The 23,871-nt window shown below is 48.1% G+C and overlaps 1 protein-coding gene across 3 annotated transcripts in view; it reads left to right on the forward strand.

Annotated features, from left to right (window-relative positions):
* IFI35 (interferon induced protein 35) overlaps positions 1-23,871 on the forward strand; it is a 98,975-nt gene that overhangs the window by 22,753 nt on the left and 52,351 nt on the right. For all 3 annotated transcript variants that reach the window (XM_068262043.1, XM_068262041.1, XM_068262042.1), the window contains one exon: positions 9,646-9,717. In XM_068262043.1, the coding sequence (XP_068118144.1) occupies positions 9,646-9,717 (72 nt within the window). The remainder of the gene's footprint in view (positions 1-9,645; positions 9,718-23,871) is intronic.

Consider the following 23,871-nt stretch of genomic DNA (forward strand, 5'->3'; position numbering starts at 1 on the left):
GCCCAGAATAACAGAAAATTGTATGGTGTGTACCTAGCATTAGAGGCAAAGGATCAGCAGGGCTGCCAGGCAACTGGATAATGCTTAAAAGGAAATAAACATGGCAGCCTCCATATACCTCCCTCTTCAGTTGTCCTTTAAAACAGATCAAGGAAAAATGTAAAAATCAAAAAGAAAGAAAAACAATATAATTAAAGAGAAGAGAAAAGGAAAAAAAAAGGATACAAAAAAAGAAAAGATAATGGTTGTCAACCTGTCTCAGCAAGTCCAATTTTGCAACAGACAAAAAAAAGGGGAGGGGCATAACATTTATGCTGAATACACACGGTGCATTCGCGCACTCGATTTCCCGCTCGATTCCCGTCGATTTGTTTATTTCCAACATGTCCGATTTGGATTTCAATGGATCGTTAGGTCGATTCGCATGCAAAGTATGTCAAATCGACCTAATGATCCATCGAAATCCAAATCGGACATGTTGGAAATAAACGAATCGACGGGAATCGAGCGGGAAATAGAGTGCGCGAACGCACCGTGTGTATCCAGCATTAGAGAGATTTTGTTAATATAAACAAAAGAAAGGTACTCACAAGGAAGGGTTACTACTAAGGTAATTACTGTATCTGCAGGTGGAGAGATTAAGCCCGACCCCACTCTGGTTAAAAGGCGCTCTCTGTAGACAGGAAGGAAGGGTGCTACCCTATCCCTCCACCAAAGGTGGACTCAGTTAACCAAAAGCAATATTAGAACAAAGGCACCAATATAGGATGAAATAATTTAAAAACTGTTTAAAAAGGAAGATAGTGGTGGACTTACCTCCCCAGAACACTACACAGTTAAATATATTTTGAAAAAAATCACCTTATTGGTGGCTCCAAGTGTTGCAAGTGTTTCGTGGGTCGCAGCCCGCCTCCTCAGGCTATAACAGGAGCACTGTTTGGTAACCTTAGTGTGTATAAGCGCTTCCGTGTAGCAAATTTAGAGGCAGAATTTCTGATTTGCATGTTTATTCTGAGTTAGTGATTCCAGACAATATATACTCTGTAAAATGCTGCACAAATTGTCCTAATTATAATGGTATTAGAAGGAGAGGAACAGCATAAAAGCAGAACAGTGCTAGCATAATTTTCTTAAAGGACATCCAAGGTGACCTGTGAAATGATGAGATAGACGTGTATGTAAAAATGCCAAGCACACAAATAACTTTGCTGGATACCTTTTTTTCCTTTTTCTGCCTGAATTAGTTAAACATCAGGTATGCAAGTGACAGTTTCTGCCCCGGATTGTACTATAGCGTAACCATAAAGCACTTTTCTGACAGTAACTAGCTTCCCGAGAGCAGGAAAGATAAAAAGGGTCAATGGTTCATTTTTAGCTCTGGCATCAGATTTTGAGCTCTGGCATATTACAATGAAGGCAGGGGCGGACATACGGCCGTGCAGGCCGTGCCGCCGCACGAGGGCCCCTGAAGTTCCGTTTTCTTCAGGGGCCCATGGCATTAAGTACTTTTTTTTTTTTTTTAATATTTTTTTTTTTTATTATTATTTTATTCCCGGGGGCCCCCCGACTCCTATCCTCCCTCCCTCCCTCACCTCGGGGGCCCCCTCCCGATATGCGCGGCGGGAGAGCGAGCGAGCGGCAAATGCAGGAAGGGCTCTCCAGGCATCCGCTAGAGGCCCAGCCGCTTGGTCTCCAATATGTCTCCAGTTGGAGACATATTGGAGACTCAGCGGCTGGGCCTCTAGCGGATGCCTGGAGAGCCCTGAAGACTTCCTGCATTTGCCGCTCACTCTCCCGCCGCGCATATCGGGAGGGGGCCCCCCAAGGTGAGGAAGGAAGGGAGGGAGGGAGGATAGGAGTCGGGCCCCCCACCCGGATAGCTACCCACCCGGCTACCTACCCACCCGGCTACCTACCTACCCACCCGACTACCTAACCACCCACCCGGCTACCTACCCACCCACCAGGCTTCCTACCTAACCACCCACCCAACTACCTAACCACCCACCCGGCTACCTACCCACCCACCAGGCTTCCTACCTAACCACCCACTCAACTACCTAACCACCCACCCGGCTACCTACCCACCCGACTACCTACCTACCTACCCGGCTACCTACCTAACCACCCACCCGGCTACCTACCTAACCACCCACCCGGCTACCTACCGGGCTAGTTACCAACCCACCCACCAGGCTACCTACCCACCCACCCGGCTACCCGGCTACCTACCTAACCACCCACCCGGCTACCTACCTAACCACCCACCTGGCTACCTACCTAACCACCCACCCGGCTACCTACCGGGCTAGTTACCAACCCACCCACCAGGTTACCTACCCACCCACCAGGCTACCTACCTACCCACCCACCAGGCTACCTACCCACCCACCAGGCTTCCTACCTACCCACCCGGCTACCTACCTACCCACCAGGCTACCTACCCACCCACCAGGCTACCTACCTACCCACCCACCAGGCTACCTACCCACCCACCAGGCTTCCTACCTACCCACCCGGCTACCTACCTACCCACCCGGCTACCTACCCACCCACCAGGCTTCCTACCTACCCACCCGGCTACCTACCTAACCACCCACCCGGCTACCTACCTACCCACCCACCCGGCTACCCACCCACCAGGCTTCCTACCTAACCACCCACCCGGCTACCTACCTAACCACCCACCCGGCTACCTACCGGGCTAGTTACCAGCCCACCCACCAGGCTACCTACCCACCCACCCGGCTACCCACGCACCCACCAGGCTACCTACCTACCCACCCACCGGGCTACCTACCTACCTACCGGGCTAGTTACCCACCCACCCACCAGGCTACCTACCCACCCGGCTACCTACCCACCCACCCACCAGGCTACCTACCCACCCACCCACCAGGCTACCAACCCACCCACCCACTCACCCACCCACTAGGCTACCTATCCACCCAACCACCCATGGGAGCTGCGCGCCGGATGGAGGCTGGGACAGGAGGTCTGCTGCTGCAGGTGAGTAAATGTTTTTGTTTTATTTATATTAGCAGGTGTATGTTCTGGGCAGGTCTGCCACATGATTGCATGTATTTTCTTCGCAAATCTGCCGACATGATTGCATGTATTTTCTGGGCATATCTGCCGACATGATTGCACGTATTTTCTGGGCATATCTGCCGACTTGTTTGCACGTATTTTCTGGGCATATCTGCCGACTTGATTGCATGTATTTTCTGGGCATATCTGCCGACTTGTTTGCACGTATTTTCTGGGCATATCTGCCGACTTGTTTGCACGTATTTTCTGGGCATATCTGCCGACTTGATTGCACGTATTTTCTGGGCATATCTGCCGACTTGATTGCACGTATTTTCTGGGCATATCTGCCGACTTGATTGCACATATTTTCTGGGCATATCTGCCGACATGATTGCACGTATTTTCTGGGCATATCTGCCGACATGATTGCACGTATTTTCTGGGCATATATGTGTATTTTCTTGAGAAAACCTGCACAATTATGTGAATTTTCTGGGGAAAGGGTCACCAAAACTTGGGCCCACTGTCTTTGCGTTGCACTTTTCAAGGGAACCTGAGGTGAGAATAATATTGAGGCTGCCATATTTCTCTCCTTTTAAGCAATACCAGTTGCCTGGCTGCCGTGCTGGTCCTCTGCCTCTTATTCTTTCAACCATAGACCCTGAACAAGCATGCAGCAGGTCAGGGGTTTCTGACAATATTGTCAGAACTGAGAAGATTAGCTGCATGCTTGTTGCTGGTGTAATTCAGTTTATTACTGCAGCCAAATAGATCAGCAGGGCCGCCAGGCAACTAGTATTGTTTAAAAGGAAATAAACCCTCACCCCGGGTTCGCTTTAAGTTACAGTTAGCTCCGCCCTCATCCGGTCATTGCCACGCCCATTTTTTTGCCGCAGGTTCTGTCCACTACAGGTTGTAGCCACGCCCATATTTTGCCGCAGGGCGCGCTACGCGCGCCGCAGGTCATAGGGGGCCCACAATTACAATTTTGCACAGGGGCCCACTGCTGGCTGTGTCCGCCACTGAATGAAGGTGTCATTGAGCAGAGACAATGAAACAGCAAAAACTTAAAAACTATATTAAAATATAAAATAAAAGTGGGAGCTATCTAAAATATCTAAGTCATTTTTTTTTTTAGGAGAAAGAGGATAGTTACATAGTTACATAGTTATTTTGGTTGAAAAAAGACATACGTCCATCGAGTTCAACCAGTACAAATCTATACAATTGTTTATCTCATCAGTTATTTTTACCTCGGATGGTACCATTATACTTGTTCGTTTCTGGTCAGGTTACATCTAAGGACAAACCTACATAGATTAAGCAGAATGTGGAGCCCTTTCCAGGCAAATCATGTTGGAGGCATCCTGGGATCCTTCATAAAGCACTGGAATGTGTACAGGACAAGGGGCCTGAGGCATGAAAAGCTGGTAAATATGGAGTGCCCCGGCAGCACACAGCAAATTTACTGGTACTAACAGCAGGGGAGCAGCACATGTATGGGCTGTTTCACACAGGGGGGTGAATGCCAAATCTCAACGTGATCCCTCCTGGAATGCTGCATACACCGCTTTGCTATCACAATACTGCAGTGTGGAGCTCCCATGTGGAGACACTTCACTAGCGTTTTGCCAAACTGCAGTGCAATCGCCATGGGATTGGCTGCGGTGTGAAACAGCCCTCACACTATTAGGCCACATATGTTACTAAAAGTGTAACAGGTGCTGCTCCCCTTTTATAAGTAACAGTAAATGTTAACGTGTGCCACCAGTTTGTCCAGGAAAAACATGTAAAAAGCGGTAATGACGAGCTGACCTCGTCCATGCCGCCAGGGAGGTTTCCTGTTTCTCTGCACTTTTTACTGATCAGAGGGATTCCCCTGGATGGCTGGATGCCTGTCTGTACGCTGTGGGTAGCAATCTGTGCTATCCCTAGCGTGCAGAACAAGCATCCAGCCACCTTGGGGAATCCCTGTGCAGCCAGGGGGCAGAGAATGTGCCGGCTGCGTGCGGGATTCCCCTTTCTGTGTGGGCAGGTGGTTGGGTGTCCCGTGTGTGTGTGTGTGGGGGGGGGGGGTGTCCCCCTTCTGTTCAGGCTGGCCGGAACTCCTGTGTGTGTAGGGGGGAGATTCCACTTCTATGCGGGCTGGTGGTGGCCTGCGGGGATCCTCCATCTGTGCGGGGATCCTCCTTCTGTGTGTTGGGTGTCCCCTTCTATGGAGGTGAGTAGACCAGGGCTTCTGACTGGGGGGGGGGAATCGGGGGGAGCATGGGGGATCGGGAGTGATGGGGAAGAGGAGGGAGAGGCCACCCACAGCCCCCATAGAAGGGGGAGTCCCCGACCAGCCATGACCAGCCCCCATAGAAGGGGACACCCACCCAACTCCCCCGCACAGAAGGAGGATCCCCGCAGGCCACGACCAGCCTCCATAGAAGGGGACACTCAACACACAGGAGGATCCCCGCAGGTCACCACCAGCCCGCATAGAAGGGAATCTCCCCCCTACACACACAGGAGTCCCCGACCAGCCTGAACAGAAGGGGGACATCTCCACCCGCCCCCCACAGAAGAGACACCTGGCCACAGTTGGGGAGTATGGGGATCGGGGGCAATGGGGGGGGGGGCAGAGGCACCCACAAACCTGGCTCCCTATACATCTGACTCTCTAGACCTGGCTGCACATCTGGCTCACTATATACCTGGCAAAACATCTGGCTCACTATATACCTGGCAAAACATCTGGCTACCTATTCCTGGCTAATACATCTGGCTACCTATTCCTGGCTAATACATCTGGCTAATACATCTGGCTACCTATTTCTGGCTAATGCTGGGGATACACGGTACGTTTCTGTAACGTGTATTGACCAGCTGATCCGGCCAGCTGATAATAATCAGCTGGCCCGATCAAGCCACTCGACTCCCGCCCGCTCGATCCCCGCCGGCGGACAATGGCAGGGAATGGCGCAGCTGATTAGGAAGCGCCGGCGGGGACGAGCGGCAATCGAACCGCGCGGACGAGCGGGGACGCGGCTGGGGTCGATCCGGCAGGCTAATTGGCCCCCGGATCGACCCGTGTATTCCCGGCATAATACATCTGGCTATACATCTGTGTCTTATACTAACCATTGGCGTGCTGATCCCTCGTCTCGTACCTCTGATAGCTTCCCCAGTGCCTTCTTCCATGTCCCTTGGCGGATTTTGCTTCTCCCTCTGCGATCACGTCTCCCGTCAATCGGCGTTGATGGCACCAGGGTCACACAGCATCATTAACTTCTCGCAGCAAACACATTTTTTATTTATTTTTTATTGAATTCAATACAATAACCTGAATTTAATTAAATATATAAAAAAAAAATTTGATTGCAAAAAAAAAAAAATTGGTTGAAAATTATTGGAAATTAATTGAACCACTTTTTGCACGGAAATCCTGGGGAAATAGAACGCCAGGGTGGCTACGGGTAGAGATGGGCGAACAGTTTGGCTGTGTTAGCCGAACTGTTCGGGCTGCCCAATCTGTCATTTATCTATGCCTCTTACTACTTCCGGGTCGCAATGACCCGGAGTAGTACGTCTGCGCTGCCCGGCGGAGCGCGTCCTAGCGACGCGCTCCCGTTGCCGGGCACTTTCTGCGCATATGCGTGACGTCATGAGTGACGTCACGCACATGCGCAGAAAGTGCCCGGCAACGGGAGCGCGTCGCTAGGACGCGCTCCGCCGGGCAGCGCAGACGTACTACTCCGGGTCATTGCGACCCGGAAGTAGTAAGAGGCATAGATAAATGACAGATTGGGCAGCCCGAACAGTTCGGCTAACACAGCCAAACTGTTCGCCCACCTCTAGCTACGGGACAACTATGGCCAAAATTGCACAATTTAAAATACAAATAAAATGTAGATTTCCCCAGAGTAGACGACACTATAAATACATGTTTTCTGATGTTGCTGTGACTTACGGTCCAGAAGTAATGAAAATCAACAGATCTGACAGGTTGTGGACTTGTTTATCTCCTCATGGGGGATTCTGAGGTATTTGTTATATTTCTATATTTACAAAAGCACTTACTGAACGGCAGTTGCTCAATCCTGAGTAGGGAGGCCACCATCTTTGTGTGTATGTATGTATGTGTATATATATATATATATATATATATATATATATATATATATATATATATATATATATATATATATATATATATATATATATATATATATATATATATATATATATGTATATGTGTGCTTTTGTAAAAAATACAGATAATACTGTGAATCTCCCAGGAGGAGATGGACTAATCCAAAATCTGTCACATCTGTTAGTTTTTTACTACCTACTGTAAGTGTCAGCAACCTATGAGAAAGGTAATTATAGAGCATTTTACTCAGAGAAAAGCACTTTATATGCATGTATTTTAAATTTTACAGTTTTTTTTTTTTATATTAGTGTAACTACTTTAAAGTGTAACTGTCGGACATAAAATCAAAATCAATTATTTATTTTTTATCTGGTAAACCAGTAATAAGGATACTAACCAGGCAATCCAAAAGTTCAAATCTCTGTTACTTGCAGGGCATGCTGGGTCTTTTGCTTCTCCACTTCCCCTCAGACTTAACTAATGCAGCCTGATTGGCTGAAGCCTCTTTCCCTCCTGTTTTCCCCTCCCACACCTCTGTTCTATTCTGATTGACCAATAATTTTCATGCTGAGACAATGCACTTTCTATATTGGAGAGCGGGCAATGCATACACAATCAGACAGAGGAGAGTAAGGGAGGAAATGACATCAGGATTGGCTTCTAAATAGCCACAGTTAAAATGGGAAATGCTAAAGCTACGTACACACATACGACAGCGATCGTTCGTTGTGAACGACGAACGAACTTTTAATTGACGAAAGAACGACCTAAGTAAAGTTAGTTTTTAAAAGTGTGTAACGATCTGATTGTTAGAACGAACGTTACATCAAGTAAAGCAACTATTGCGCTTGCACATAAAAATAAAAAGTTCTATGGCGAAATAGCGAAATGCGCATGTCAAGCCTAGCACGAACGACCGTTTTCCAACGATGTACTACTTTTGCAAACGATCGTCGTTGGAAAAAATCCGCCAAGCTAGATCGTTCGTTCGTTTTTAATGCTCTAGCTTGTCCGTCGTTAGACTTAATGGTCGTTGGCTGCTTTTTTTTAAACGATCGTCGTTTGAAATGATCAGGGAATGATCGTTTCAAACTACTATAGTCGCATGTGTGTACGCACCTTAAAGAGACTCTGTAACATCAGAAACATCCCCTGGTTGGTACTCACCTCGGGTGGGGGAAGCCTCCGGATCCTAATGAGGCTTCCCACGCCGTCCTCTGTCCCACGGGGGTCTCGCTGCAGCCCTCCGAACAGCCGGTGACAGACCTGACTGTCAAATCAATATTTACCTTTGCAGGCTCCAGCGGGGGCGCTGTGGCTGCTTTCGGCTTGGAAATAGCCGGAAATACCCGATCTCCGTCGGGTCCGCTCTACTGCGCAGGCGCCGGAGACTTGCGCCTGCGCAGTAGAGCAGACCCGACGGCGATTGGGTATTTCCGCCTACTTCGGAGCCGGCAGCCACCAGAGCGCCTGCGCAGGAGCCGGGAAGGTAAATATTTACGTCGCCGCTGTACGGAGGGCTGCAGCGAGACCCCCGAGGGACGGAGGACGGCGTGGGAAGCCTCATCAGGATCCTGAGACTTCCCCCACCCGAGGTGAGTACCCCCCAGGGGACGTTTTGACGTTACAGCTCCTCTTTAAGAAGGATTTTCTCTTTTCTTTTTTTTTTACTGAAGAAAAATCACTGAAATCAAAATGTGGACAGTGCAATACATATGTTATGTAAGTAGAGCAAGTATTTATCTACTTGTATATATGTAGGGTTTTTCCTGAGATAGTATGACTGACAACTCCTCTTTAATTTTATTTATGCTGTGGACCCATTTAGCTATCATAAAACCTCAGGGGATGTACCGTATTTTGAAGACTGAAGACTGCATTGACATTCTGTAACAACGTAGCAAAATTTCTTTGATTTGTATTTAGAAATTTGTATACACAAATTTAAGGGTACTGCTGGTTTTTGTAACTACATAACTAAAAGAAAAAACTACATTTTGAGATATTAATTCTTTCCATTCGACTTTTCCAGCCTGATGAAATTTTTTCATAAATTTCCATAGATTGCGTAGTCCCCAGGTTAGGAACCCCTGGTATAGAAGAACATAATGCCTAATACACACGGTACGATTTACGATTTTCCGTGCGATAGATGCATCCGATTAATAAAATCTTTTCGATATTGCTTCCGATCGTTTCCGCGCTCGATTTCTCATAGAAGTGAATGGAAAAAGATAAGAAAAACGAATGAAGATCAGAGAGTCGAGTGCAGATTCGTGCAGAAAAAACGATCGGGTCAGAAAATTGCACACAAAATCATACTGTGTGTACCCAGCATTAGACATGTGGAAGCTGTGATTAGAGATTGATGACATAACACAATATCCATGATGATGTCGTACCTACATTGAGGAATAGTGAACAGAAGGATTTTTTAGCGGAGACTACAACTTATGTCTACCACCTTTCTCTAGGAATTTGAATTGACAGGAGAAGAGGAAATGGGAAATCCACAAAAGCTAGAAGCTGAAATCCAGAAATATAAGGTATGGTAAAAAAAAGTCATTATGCTTACTTTGGTTACTGCATTGTTTGTTTAAGTTGAAGTCTAGGCAAAAATACTGTTTTAACCTTCAAATGTGTCCATCGCCTAGACTCTGAAGCCTCCCTAAATCACTGTTTTACTTCACATCCCTGTTAAGCATTATTGCCCCCTCTGAAACGCCACATCCCACTGCTGAAATATCCATTAATCCCCCCAAAACCACAGGGAAGGCAGAGCTTTTGGGCTGTTGCTCTGCATCCAGTCCAATCAATCTGCGATGATCGCCACCTCTACCTGCCCCTCTCAGTGAAAGAAGACTGAGAGGGACAGGAGGAGGCGGAGATCCGCGCAGATTGATGGAGTAGAGGCAGAGCTACTGCTCAAAGCTCTGCCTCTACAGGAAGCGATCCCCTAATCTTGGCCAGGGGATTACGGTGGATTAATTGAGACTGCAGCCGCGGGGATGCGGCGTTTCAGGTAGGGCAATCATGCCTAACAGTATTGTGAAATAAAAACAGTGATTTAGGGACGCTTCAGACGCTCTTTAAAAGGACCACTATCGAATCGGAAGAAAATCGGTGCCGCCAGTGCATGCCCGACTGACAATGCAACCAATTTTAGGCCAACATTAATCACATTAGTCGATCACACATGCGGCAAGATGTAGGGCCGACTTGCTTGATCGGGTGCGCAGCAGTAACGGTGAACGATATCGGGACAAGCAACAAACCCCCGGCACTGCCCCCCTGATGTGTAATGTGTCCCCCCGGTGCCCAGTGCTAGCTATACATTACCTGTCTGTGGCTGCCACTTGTTCTCCGCTGGCTCCAGACTTCTTCCATTCTCCATACACGCGTGCCCCACGCGGTGGCCTAGTAAGGGCGCGCGTGTCACATCAGACGTCACACACGTGCCCACGTTACTATGCAAATACATTGGGTGCGCGTGTATGGAGAACGGAGAGGCCGGAGCCAGGAGAGGACAAGTGGCGGCCACGGACAGGTAATGAATGTATAGCTTGCACTGGGCCCCGGAGGGGACACTACACATTAGGGGGATAGCGGCGGATGCGACATCACAAGGCCGATTCCTAATCAATTTCAGCACTTTATAGCGCACTTTGCGTTACACACATAACACGTGTTGCTTGTTTAACGCACATTAATCTTTTTATGTCAGTTCAAGCATTACATTGTACTTAACTAGAAAGTTGTGTTGCTCTGCACAGCCCGTTTTAAGACTCGAGCTTCATATGTTTAAATCGGTATTGTCAGCCACAAAATCAAATTCTGTTTACCCACTGCTCCGTATTTATTATACTACATACAAATCAGTAGGGGTTAATTCACTAAGCTACACTGCTCAAGCAACCTAGCTTAGTGTGGCAGCGCAAATAACATTTTCCAAGTAGGCACACTACTGCTGTAGCATGCACTGTTAACTTACTCGTGCTACCCCAAAACAAACAGCTGATCCAATTGTTCCACTCTGGACCCTATCGGGTCCAGTGACTTTGTAGGATGAGATCCCACACTTTGATTGGCCCAATAGGGCCACATGACAGGCAGCCTATTGGGCCAAAGTGCAGGGATCTCACCCTACAAAGTGAATCAACCCCTAAGTCAGCTAGCTAATTGTACACTAGTAGGTATTTCTCCTGTCTGGCTCTCAGGAAAATTGCTGATGTTGAGAAGCTGTAGACGTGTCAGACGTGCTGCGCATGCGCATAGTCCCAGTATGAAACATATTGTATGGCTCTCACAGAATTACATTTTAAAATCTGTGGCGTTTATGGCTCTCTCAGCCAAAAAAGTTCCTGACCACTGAGCTATGCTGTGCTCACATGTGTTCACAAAGCAAGCTAAATAAGACAGTGCAGTTTCTAGGAGAAAAAAAAAAAAGAGTAAGACCTCGTTCACATCATGACTTGCTTCTGTGCGCATTTGGAAGCGTGTATGATGTGCGACATGCAAGAACGGCAGGTGGGCATAGACAGCCCTTTTGACGTTCACATCATAGGCACAGCGCTGCAGTGCGATGCGATATGATGCACTTGCGTACCGCTGTATGCCTTCTGTCCGCATGTACTGCTGCATGAGTTCTGTAATGGGTTTAACAGTGCATAAGCGGCGTAGATGGCGTGCGATCGTACGGCCATCTGCGTGTCATGATGTGAAGGAGGCCTAACGGAGGAAATGACATCAAGATTGGCTTCAGTTGGTCGAAGTAAAAATGGAAAATGCCAGGAACAGTTTTCACTTTATTTGCTATATAATATTCAATGAAATCAACATGTGGACAGTACAATACATGATATGTAAGTAGGACAAGTATTTATCTACTTATATGTGTTTTTTTCCCTGGGATAGTATGGCTGACTCTGCTGCTCCAACAATCAATTTAGTAGCAAATAGGGTATAGCATGCACATGTGCTCCAGGATTTTTTGAAGTGATCTATTATTATTATTGATTTATATAGCGCCAGCATACCAGTATTCCGTGGTCTATGGTGGTCATTGAAGGATGCACTGTGTTGGAAAAGTTTGAGAATCACTGCTGTGATGTGTATAGATAATCTATATACACTCACCTAAAGGATTATTAGGAACACCTGTTCAGTTTGGCCCGGTTCACATTTGCGTTATTTTGCGGACTGCAGCCGGACCGCAAAGTCCGCAAATGGAACGGACGATTAAGGGTCCATTGTTAATCAATGGGCCTGTGCGCACTCGTCCGTTCCTCCGGATCCGGCCTGCGGTCTGGAATTTTCCAACCTGCTCCAATTTTCCGGACCGGTCCTCCGTCCACCGCGGCCGGACCGGATCCGGACAAGAAATCCAGCACAACAGGAACTGATGGGAAACGGAAGTGCACAACACACTTCCGGATGTAAGCCGGACGTCCTACCCCACTTCCTGTGGGGTTCTCTATGGTGCAGGCGGCCATGTGGATGTACCCAGCGCCGGACAGCCCCCACCCTCTCCACAGCCACCCCAGAACACAGTCCAGGACGGAAGGACCTGACCATCCAGACGCAGGGCCCTGCGGGACGAGGAGGAAGATGTCCGCACAGCAGGCTCTCCCCAAGAAGGACTCCAGCGCTTTTCCAGACCTTCCAGGCCCCTCTTTGAAAACGGAAACGGATTCAGGACGCATGAAGAACGGAAGGAGATCCGGATGAAAACTGAACGTGATCTGACCGGATCCTGATGGCGAACGGATGTTTTCAGAACGGATGTTCTCAGAATGGACCGGAACGGACCCGTGCCACCGGTAAGTATTTCATCAAACTGCAAGAATGAACCGTGCCTTTCTCATTAATGCAATTATCTAATCAACCATTGCTTCAATGCATTTAGGGGTGTGGTCCTGGTCAAGACAATCTCCTGAACTCCAAACTGAATGTCAGAATAGGAAAGAAAGGTGATTTAAGCAGTTTTGAGCTGGCATGGTTGTTGGTGCCAGACAGGCCGGCCTGAGTATTTCAAAATCTACTAAGTTACTGAGATTTTCACGCACAACCATTTCTAGGGTTTACAAAGAATGGTGTGAAAATGGAAAAACATCCAGTATGCGGCCGTCCTGTGGGCGAAAATGCCTTGTTGATGCTAGAGGTCAGAGGAGAATGGGTTGACTGATTCAAGCTTGTAGAAGAGCAACTTTGACTGAAATAATAGTTACAACCGAGTTATGCAGCAAAGTATTTGTGAAGCCACAACATGCACAACCTTGAGGTGGATGGGCTACAACAGCAGAAGACCCCACCGGGTACCACTCATCTCCACTACAAATAGGAAAAAGTGGCTACAATTTGCACGAGCTCACCAAAATTGGACAGTTGAAGACTGGAAAAATGTTGCCTAGTCTGATGAGTCTCGATAGTCAGAATTTGGTGTAAACAGAATGGATCCATCATGCCTAGTTACCACTGTGCAGGCTGGTGGTAATGGTGTGGGGGCTGTTTTCTTGGCACACTTTAGGCCCCTTAGTGCCAATTGGGCAAAATTTAAATGCCACAGGCTACCTGAGCATTGTTTTTGACAATGTCCAACCCTTCATGACCACCATGTACCCATCCTCTGATGGCTACTTCCAGCAGGTTAATGCACCATGTCACAAGGCTTGAATCATTTCAAATTGGTTTCTTGAACATGACAATGAGTTCACTGTACTAAAATGGCCCCCACAGTCACTAGATCTCATCCCAATAGAGCATCTTTGGGATGTGATGGAACGGGAGCTTCTTGCTGGCCAAATAGTAAAACTACATCTACATACATTTTTCATGCCAATTTATACATATTATAACATAAAAAATTAACTGTTTATTTCCCAACACCAAAAAATGACCCAAATAAATTTTAATGAAAAAAAAAATTACAATTAAAAAAAAAAAAACAAATACCGTATTTGTCGCCAAAAATGGGGAGAAAAAGTCCCTGCGTCTTATACGGCAAATGCAGGGAATGCCAGACTTACTAACGTCCGCCGATACGAACCGCCACGTCGGGGATTCCCTGACTTTCTGTGCCTGCCTTCCTCCCGCCTGAGTCTCCTGGCCCCCCCATGGAGTGTCAATAGCGGCGGCAACTTACCTTTGGCAGGCTCCCGCGCTGATCCTAGATCATTGCGCTGCCCTACCCGGGGAGGCAGATAAGACAAGACAAATAACATTTATATTGCGCTTTTCTCCTGGCGGACTCAAAGCTCCAGAGCAGCAGCCACTAGGGCACGCTCTATAGGCAGTAGCAGTGTTAGGGAGACTTGCCAAAGGTCTCCTACTGAATAAGTGCTGGCTTACTGAACAGGCAGAGCTGAGATTCGAACCCTGGTCTCCTGTGTCAGAGGCAGAGCCCTTAACCATTACACCATCCAGCCACCAGATAAGCAGGGGGGAGGCAAGAAGAGGCTAGCGGGGGGCAGCGCAATGATCTAGGATAAGCGCGGGAGCCTGCCAAAGGTAAGTTGCCGCTGCTATTGACACTCCATGGGGGGCCAGGAGACTCAGGAAGGCAGGAGGGAGGAAGGCAGGGGGGCAAATGAGGACACATGGGGGGCACAGAAAGACACATGGGGGCACATGAGCACACCCAGGACACATGGGGGGGGGGGGGCACAGGAGGACACATGGGGGTCAAAGAAGGACACATGGGGGGCACATGAGGACACACAGGAGAACACAGAGGACACATGAGGACACATAGGGGGCACAGAAGGACACATGGGGGGCACATGAGGACACACAGAAGGACACATGGGAGGCACAGAAGGACACATGGGGGCACATGCGGACACATGGGGATATGGGGGGGCACAGGAGCACACGAGGACACACAGAAGGACATGTACAAGACGCTCCTGGAATATGGACGCACCAGGTTTAGTATTTTTTTTAAATTATAAGCTTGTAAATAGTGATGGACGCAAAACTGAAAAAAATGCACCTTTATTTCCAAATAAAATATTGGCACCATACATTGTGATAGGGACAACATTTAAATGGTGTAATAACCGAGAAAATGGGCAAATAAAATACATAGGTTTTAATTATGGTAGCATGTATTATTTTAAAGCTATAATGGCTGAAAACAGACATTTTTTCCATTTTTCTTAATATTCCTGTTAAAATGCATTTATAAAAAAAAATAATTCTTAGCAAAATGTACCACCCAAAGAAAGCCTGATTAGTGGCGGAAAAAACAAGATATAGAGTAATAAATTGTGATAAGTAGTAATAAAGTTATTAGCGAATGAATGGGAGGTGAAAATTGCTCTGATGCACAAGATGAAAAATCCATGCGGGCCGAAATGGTTAAAGAAAATCTGTAACGAAAAAACCTCCCCTGGGGGTACTCATCTCGGGTGGGGGAAGCCTCCGGATTCTATTGAGGCTTCCCCCGTCCTCCTCAATCCCACGGTGGCAGCAAAAATCCTCCCGGAGCGGCGGCGATGTAAATATTTACCTCCGTGGCTCCAGCACAGTATCCGCTCTCTGCACGGAGATAGGCGAAAATAGCTGATCTCCGTCAGGCCGCTCTACTGTGCAGGCGCAAGTCTCCTGCGCAGTAGAGCGGACCCGGCGGAGACTGGCTATTTTCGTCTATCTCCGTGGGAAGAGCCGCAACAGCGCCCCCGCTGGAGCCAGAAAAGGTAAATATTGCACAGCGCGACAATTGTCGCCTGTGCGTTCCGGCGGCTGCAGCGAGACTGCCGTGGGACACAGGAGGATGGGGGAAGCCTCGATAGGGTCCAGAGGCTTCCCCCTACTGAGGTGAGTACCCCCCAGGGGAATTTTTTTAGTACAGGTTTTCTTTAATGCCAGACACAGGCATGGTATATCTCCACATCTGATTATCCTCTGATGTCTGGAGTGCTGTAGAACAATTGCTGATATTTAGACTGTAAACACCATTGAATTCCTGGAAAGGTGCTGCCCTTTCAGAGGGAACCCTGCAGTGTGGCATTCAGAGAGAACACTTGTTATACAATAGCCTTTCACAGCAGTTACACTACTAAGGTGGGACATTGCTGGCATTCCTTTCTCCAGGGCAGAGCTAACCAGAATTCACCATATAAATAGAAAATAGCACTTTGGGTTGCATTACATTAACTGACCATTTGGTTAGTCTTCAACAGTTTTGGTCAAACTTTAATCTCACTGTAAACAATATAGAACGTTCATGAAAGCATATAAGGGCAGGTGTAACTATTGTGTCAGTGCCTTTTTTATGTATGTATCTTAGTAGGTTACGATTTAAGCAGTAAAGCCTAGGAGGCCAATGCTAAAAAAAAATAAAAAGACATCCAGCAAAACAAAATAAACCATTTGCACAACCAGGGCTGTGGAGTCGGAGTCGGGCAATTTTGGGTGCCTGGAGTCGGAGTCGGGAAAAAATGCACCGACTGTGACTCCGAATGAATTTGTAACTGTAATTAAAATAGAAAATATGATAAAATGGTCTATTTCTCGGATAATGGTCATCAAAATAATGTATATATACAGTAATAGCTGTGCTTAGTCCACAAAAATGAAATAAACCAATCAAAATTAGTTACTTGTGCTGCTTCAATAAAGCAGTCCCCGTATTTTTAAGGTCAGATATACATATCTGATTGTGACTGTATACATGATGTGTACACAGGAATCTCTTATATATGTTACGGCCAGAACCCGAAGTCTGGCCACTTCGGGTTCTGGCCGGTCAAAACGAGAAGTGGCCGGCTCATGCGGCCAATGTGCAAAATGTACCCTTATTTCGGACTTTGGCCGGCCAGAACTCGTTGTGGCTGTATGTGGCCGGCCAAGTCCCGAAGTCCTGCTCCCTCGGTTCTCCCCCTCCCCCCCCCCCCCCGCTGCCTGCACTAATCAAACCTCAGATCAGGGCGACCGGACCGGAGAGGCGGAGAGAGGCAAAGCGCACAAGTCACCCGCAGGACGTGAACACTTCAGTGCGGAAGCGCCTGTCATTTGGCACTTCCGCATGTGAAGTGTACAGGTCCGGGCGGGTAGCGTGCGCGCTGCTCTGCCTCTCTCCGCTTCTCCCCGCCTCTTCGGTCGCCCTGATCTGAGGTCTGTGAGTAGTGCAGGCAACTCTCCCGGCCATGCAAAGCACACACTAAAGGCGCCCCCCCCAGCCAATCAAAGCACACAAAAAGCGCCCCCCCCCCCAGCCATGCAAAGCACCTCCCAGCAATGCAAGTGCCCAGTGAAGCCCCCCCCAGCGATGCAAAGTGCGCAGCCCTCCCCCCCCCCCCCCCCAGCGATGCAAAGTTCCCAGTGAAGCCCCCCAGCCATGAAAATCACCTAGTGAAGCACCCCAGCCATGCAAAGTGCGCAGCCCCCCCCCCCCCCCAGCCATGCAAAGCACCCAGCGAAGCCACCCCCCCAGCCATGCAAAGCACCTAGTGAAGCACCCCAGTCATGCAAAGTGCGCAGCCCTCCCCCCCCCCCCCCCCCAGCCATGCAAGCGCCCCCAGCAATGCAAAGTGCCCAGTGAAGCCCCCCCAGCCATGCAAAGTGCGCAGCCCCCCTACTTTCCCCCCCACGCTGCAAAGCGCCCAGCGAGCCCCCCCTCAGCCATGCAAAGCACCCCCAGCCATGCAAAGCACCCAGAAAAGCCCCCAGCCATGCAAAGCACCTAGTGAAGCACCCCAGCCATGCAAAGTGCGCAGCCCCCCTACTTCCCCCCCCCCCCACGCTGCAAAGCGCCCAGCGAGCCCCCCCCCAGCCATGCAAAGCACCCAGAAAAGCCCCCAGCCATGCAAAGCGCCAGAGAAGCGCACCCAGCCATGACTAATCACCACTGTAATTTGATCTCTCCCCTGTGTTACTCGACTGCCACGGCAGAGCAGCTAATTTTAAAGCGCAGAATGATAAATTTGTCTGCTTCCGTTTTTTTTTCCTGTGAAGGTTATTATGCTGTTGTGCATCTTTCAGAGCAGAGAGGAAGTTCCGAGTGCCATTCATGGTGACCGGACCCCCGCGATGTTCTGGGATTTGTGCGTTTTGGACTTTGGCCGACTGACTTTGGCCGTTTCTAGAACTGGCCGGCCAATGTCAGAAATTCCCAGCATTTTGGACTTTGGCCGACGTCAAATCGGCCAGTTCTAGAAACGGCCGGCCAATTCTAGAATTGGCCGATTTCTGGTTTTGGCCGTAACATATATACTAAATAACATCTATGCTGTAAGAATAAAGCCTGATGTGTAGCTGTGTCACTAATAGAGATGGTCAACGAGATGGAAATAATTCTGCATTGATGCTGATTTATGCAAATGTATGCACTCCCTTTGCTGATGAAATCAAATAATGTGATATGTTATTAAAATTTGGTTTGGTGACTACAAATTAAAGGGTAACTGAGACGGATGAAAAGTAAAGTTTTATACATACCTGGGGCTTCCTCCAGCCCCCTTCAGGCTAATCAGTCCCTCGTTGTCCTCCACCACCCGGATCTTCTGCTATGAGTCCTGGTAATTCAGCCAGTCAGCGCTGTCCGGCCGCATGCCGCTCCCACAGCCAGGAACATTCTGCACCTGCGCAATAGTGCTGCACAGGTGTAGTATGCTCCTGGCGGCGGAGTGTGTGCATGCGCACTACGCCTGACTGGCTCAAGTACCTGGACTCATAGCAGAAGATCCAGGTGGTGGAGGACAATGAGGGACTGATTATCCTGAAGGCGGCTGGAGGAAGCCCCAGGTATGTATAAAACTTGAATTTCATCTGTCTCAGGTTTACTTTGTTACACAGTAGTACTATACTCTACATATGCACTCCCAACAGAGCTGCAGGGAATCCACTGAGAATGCTGTGCACATTGAACACAGAGGTGTTGTCTGTTTACAATCTCCTCATTCCCCTGCAGAGTACCTGCACATCATTCTTACATGTACCCACACTTACATTGCCTAGGGCCTGATAGATGTTCTTTGTTCCGGTTTGTACCTTTTACAAGTACTCTTACCAAGGACTAGTTTTAGTCTAAAGAGAATAAATATAGTAGTCTACATATCCTTCTCACTTCAGTTGTCTTGTAAAATTCCTAAGCGTTGGCAGTTAAGAGACGAATTTCATGTTACATACTTTTAATCAACAAAATTGTAATATGCAAATTAGAGGAGTCGGAGTCGTGGAGTCGGAGTCGGTGTAATCCTAAACTGAGGAGTCGGAGGATTTTTGGACTGACTCCACAGCCCTGTGCACAACACTATACTGCACCCGCACATATCCAAGTTGATCCAGAGGAATGGGAAAAACCTTTAAGCCCCATCTACACCATACAATATTTATTTATATTTATTCGATTTGATTCGATTCATTGATTCGATTCAATCCAACATGTCCGATCGGGATTCGATTCAATTTGCCATGGCAAATTGAATCGAATCCCGTTCGGATATGTCTGATTGAATCGAATCAGACAAAAAATTGTATGGTGTAGATGGGGCTTTAGATGGCTTGGGCCAATTAGCCTTAAAGGGAACCTAAACTGAGAAGCATATGGATTTTTCTTTTTAAAATAATACCAGTTCCCTGACTCTCCTGCTGATCCTGTGTCTCTAATACTTTAAAGGGGCCCATACACCTAACGATTTTCCCGCCGATATACAGCAAATTCAATCACTGTGATCAAATCTGCTGTAAAATTGTTGCGCAAACGCTGACAGAACAATCGATTTCCGTCCGAAATCAATCGTTCCTGTCGATCCGCCCGGAAGATTTTGCTCGATCGCCGGCGGGTTGGGAGTGCGTCGATAACAGCGTTCGAATGCCCGACGACCGACGCTAACTGCAATACATTACCTGTTCCACCAGCGCGTGCCCCCGCTCTCTCCGCTGTCTTCTTCTCCTCGCTGGGCTCAGAGTCCGGCTGGCTTCACTGAACTTCCTGTCCCGGCAGGAAGTTACATAGTTATTTTGGTTGAAAAAAGAGATACGTCCATCGAGTTCAACCAGAGAACAAAGTACACCACCAGCCTGCTCCCTGAAATATCCCTGTTGATCCAGAGGAAGGCGAAAAAACCCTTACAAGGCATGGTCCAATTAGCCCCAAAAGGGAAATAAAAATCCTTCCCGACTCCAGATGGCAAAGTTTAAGCAGTAGAGCGCCCTCTACTGTTCCCCGGAGATGATCTGCGCATGGAGGAAAAACGTTTTAGCCATTTATTTAGGAAAGGGTTCTTTACAGTAAGAGTGATTAAGATGTGTAATGCATTGCCACAGGAAGTAGTTATGGCAAACTCTATACCTGCATTTAAAGGGGGCTTAGATGCTTTCCTTGCGTTGAAAGACATCCATAGCTACAATTACTAGGTAATGCCCAAAGATGTTGATCCAGGGATTTTATCTGATTGCCATCTGGAGTCGGGAAGGAATTATTTTCCCTTTTGGGGCTAATTGGACCATGCCTTGTAAGGGTTTTTCGCCTTCCTCTGGATCAACAGGGATATGTGAGGGAGCAGGCTGGTGTTATACTTTGTTCTCTGGTTGAACTTGATGGGCGTATGTCTTTTTTCAACCCAAATAACTATGTAACTATATGAAGTTAAGTGAAGCCAGCCGGACTCTGAGCCCAGCGTGGAGAAGAAGACATCGGAGACCGAGGGGCTCGCGCCGGCATAGTACGTAATGTATAGCTGGCGGGCAGGGGGGCGGCAGCTTCACAGATGGTGAATCGATTTCATGCTGAAATCGATTCACAATCCGTTTGCAGTAAAGGCAGCCATACGATCAGAGAGGGATCTATCTGTTGGTCGATCTGATAGCAAATCGACCAGTGTATGGCTACCTTTAGCCACAGCCCCTGAACAAGCATGCAGATCAGGTGCTGTGACTGAATGTCAGACTGGATTAGCTGCATGCTTGTTTCAGGTGTGTGATTCAGCCACTACTGCAGCTAAAGAGAACATCAGGACTGCCAGGCAACTGGTATTGTTTAACAGGAAACATCCATATCCCTCTGTTAAGGTTCCCTTAAAAGCGAACCTGAGGCGGCCAATATTCATAAAACAAAAAAAACACCCTACCTGATCCTGCAGTGCCACTCTTTCCATAAAAAAAAAAAAAAAAAAAAATGGGCGTGACCCCAGGGTTACTACTCTTCAGGGTTACTGGCTCTGTGTGTCATTACAGAGCGCATGGGGTGGGGAGAGGCAGAGATGGGCTGTAGAAGGGGCGTTCGTATCACCAGAGGGGGCTTTTTGCAGGCGTGCCTTTCTACAATCTGCTTGTCAGTAGATTCGGGGGGAGGGGCACAGCACGGCACAGAGGGGGGACACAGAGGCATGTCATAGAGCAGGGAACATGGCTCTGTGTCCCATCTGGCCTCCTCCCCCCCCCCCCCCCCCCCATACTGTCTCGGGTACACTTTTAACACCACATTCACCACCACCGCTGTTGAGTGTGTGTGTTTGGGGCTTTAGGGTGTTTTTAATAGCTATCCCGAGCATAGCTACTGCTCCCAGCATCTAATTTGTACCCCGAGTGGGGTTACCGCCAGGGAGGTTAAGGCTGTGTTCCCGCTTTAGCTGAAAATGTACATCACAAAACTGACAGTTAACGGCTCCTGTGTAGTCTGCAATGATCCCGGGCAGGCCGATGCATTCCTCCATATAGCCTATGGGGGTAATGCATTGGTCCTAGGCTTCAGCTGGACCATCAGAGGGTACACTATACTGTCTGCCCCTGCTGGCCACGTGACCCAGCTACAGATGGGAACTGAGCCTTACTGTTAATATAGGAGTTTAGTGGTGCAGTGCGCTACGATGCAGCAATGCTTCCACTGCACTTTGACCGTCGCATAGGTGGTGCATTGCCATGCGGTAAACCGCGTTACAAAGCAGCTGTTACACTGCACCACTGTGAAAGTGGCCTAAAAGGGCAAAATACCTTCCTGAATCCAGACGGCAGTCAGATGATAAAATCAATGAATCAACATTGCCAGGAATTACCTAGCAATTATAGCTGTGGATGTCCTTCAATGCACATATGAAAGCCCCCTTTAAATGCAGATATATAATTTGTCATAACTACTTCTTGTGGTAGGAAAATCAAGATTTTAAACACTATCAGCTGATTGTCAGCAGGATAGCTAGGGAACTTGTATTGCTTAAAAGGAAATAAATATGGCAGCATCCAAATCCCTCTCACTTCAGTTGTCCTTTAACCTGCTGAGCGGTTTGGACGAGCTCAGCTCGTCCAACACCGCCAGAGGCTGCCGCTCAGGCCCTGCTGGGACGATTTTAACCAAATAAAAAGCAGCACACGCAGCCGGCACTTTGCCAGCCGCGTGTGCTGCCTGATCGCCGCTGCAGCGCGGCGATCCGCCGCGTGCAGCGGCGAAAGAGGGTCCCCCCAGCCGCCCGAGCCCAGCGTAGCCGGAACAAACAGTTCCGGCCAGCGCTAAGGGCTGGATCGGAGGTCGGCTGACGTCTATGACGTCACTCCGCTCGTCGCCATGGCGACGAGGGAAGCGAAACACGGAGGGCCGCTCATTGCGGCCTTCCGTGTTATCTCTTGCCGCCGGACGATCGGAAGATCGCCTCCGGAGCGCCCTCTAGTGGGCTTTCATGCAGCCAACTTTCAGTTGGCTGCATGAAATAGTTTTTTTTTTATTTAAAAAAAACCCTCCCGCAGCCACCCTGGCGATTTAATCAGAACGCCAGGGTGGTTAACATCCTGTGCTTTCAAATTAGCTTATCTTCCATGGCAGTCAGCTGACAGGGGAGATATCAAGTTGTAAGATATCAAATTACAACTTCTGTATAGTCACAGATGAGAGGGAATTAGGGATAAACTCTCTACATACATTCAGGATGCATTTCTAGATGTTTTCTTCTGTCCTGTGCAATAATTCAGGTCTACTTTAAGTGCAGAGTCTACACAAGATCTGTAACACAGTAGTGATAGCCAAGGCCTATTTGACATTCACGACTAATCATATAATATGTAGCATATTGGACATTGTTGTTTAGTGCACTGTGGTCATTCGGTTCTTTACTTGTTTGGCTACACCAATCCACACAGTGTATATAATGCTGCACTAGGAATGAAATTATAGGATGCGTACTGATGCAGCGTTCTACATTTACTGTATTTAGGAGGATGGGGATTGTTTCCATTGGTGTTTGTCCACTGCCATTTACAGGGATGATATCTTGAGAAGTAGTTTCAGGGTAATAATTATCTGGCAATTTAAAGGGATTCTGTGGAGGTTTTTAAAAAAACAAAGATGGACCTACCAGCCCCCTGAAGTTGTCCTGTCCCGCGCCTTCCTCTACGATCCTCCGTTCCCCACTGCCAGTTGCTGTCCAATTATTCGTCTAACTAGACAAATGCAACTGCGTTAAATACTCAGGTATGTAACTGACATTTTTTCTCCAGTCAGGCCTAGTTCAACTATAAAGTATGGCTACACACCAGACTAGAATACACTTGGCTGATAAAATCAACCTCAGGCAATAATCTAGTGTGCCTATGGGAGGCCCCCCAAGATTCCCCCCCCCCCCCCCGCCAAAGATCTGTCATGCTCGATCTTCAGCTACATCTGAGCAACCCTCAAGAGCATTTTCCTCCATTGACTTGCACGCATTTGGTCGTCACAGAAATCTGACTGTAAGGCTCTTGTTGACTTTGAGACTGGTTGGCAGCAGATC

Source organism: Hyperolius riggenbachi, chromosome 12 (assembly GCF_040937935.1).
Source record: "Hyperolius riggenbachi isolate aHypRig1 chromosome 12, aHypRig1.pri, whole genome shotgun sequence".
In the NCBI taxonomy this organism is placed as follows: Eukaryota; Metazoa; Chordata; class Amphibia; order Anura; family Hyperoliidae; genus Hyperolius; species Hyperolius riggenbachi.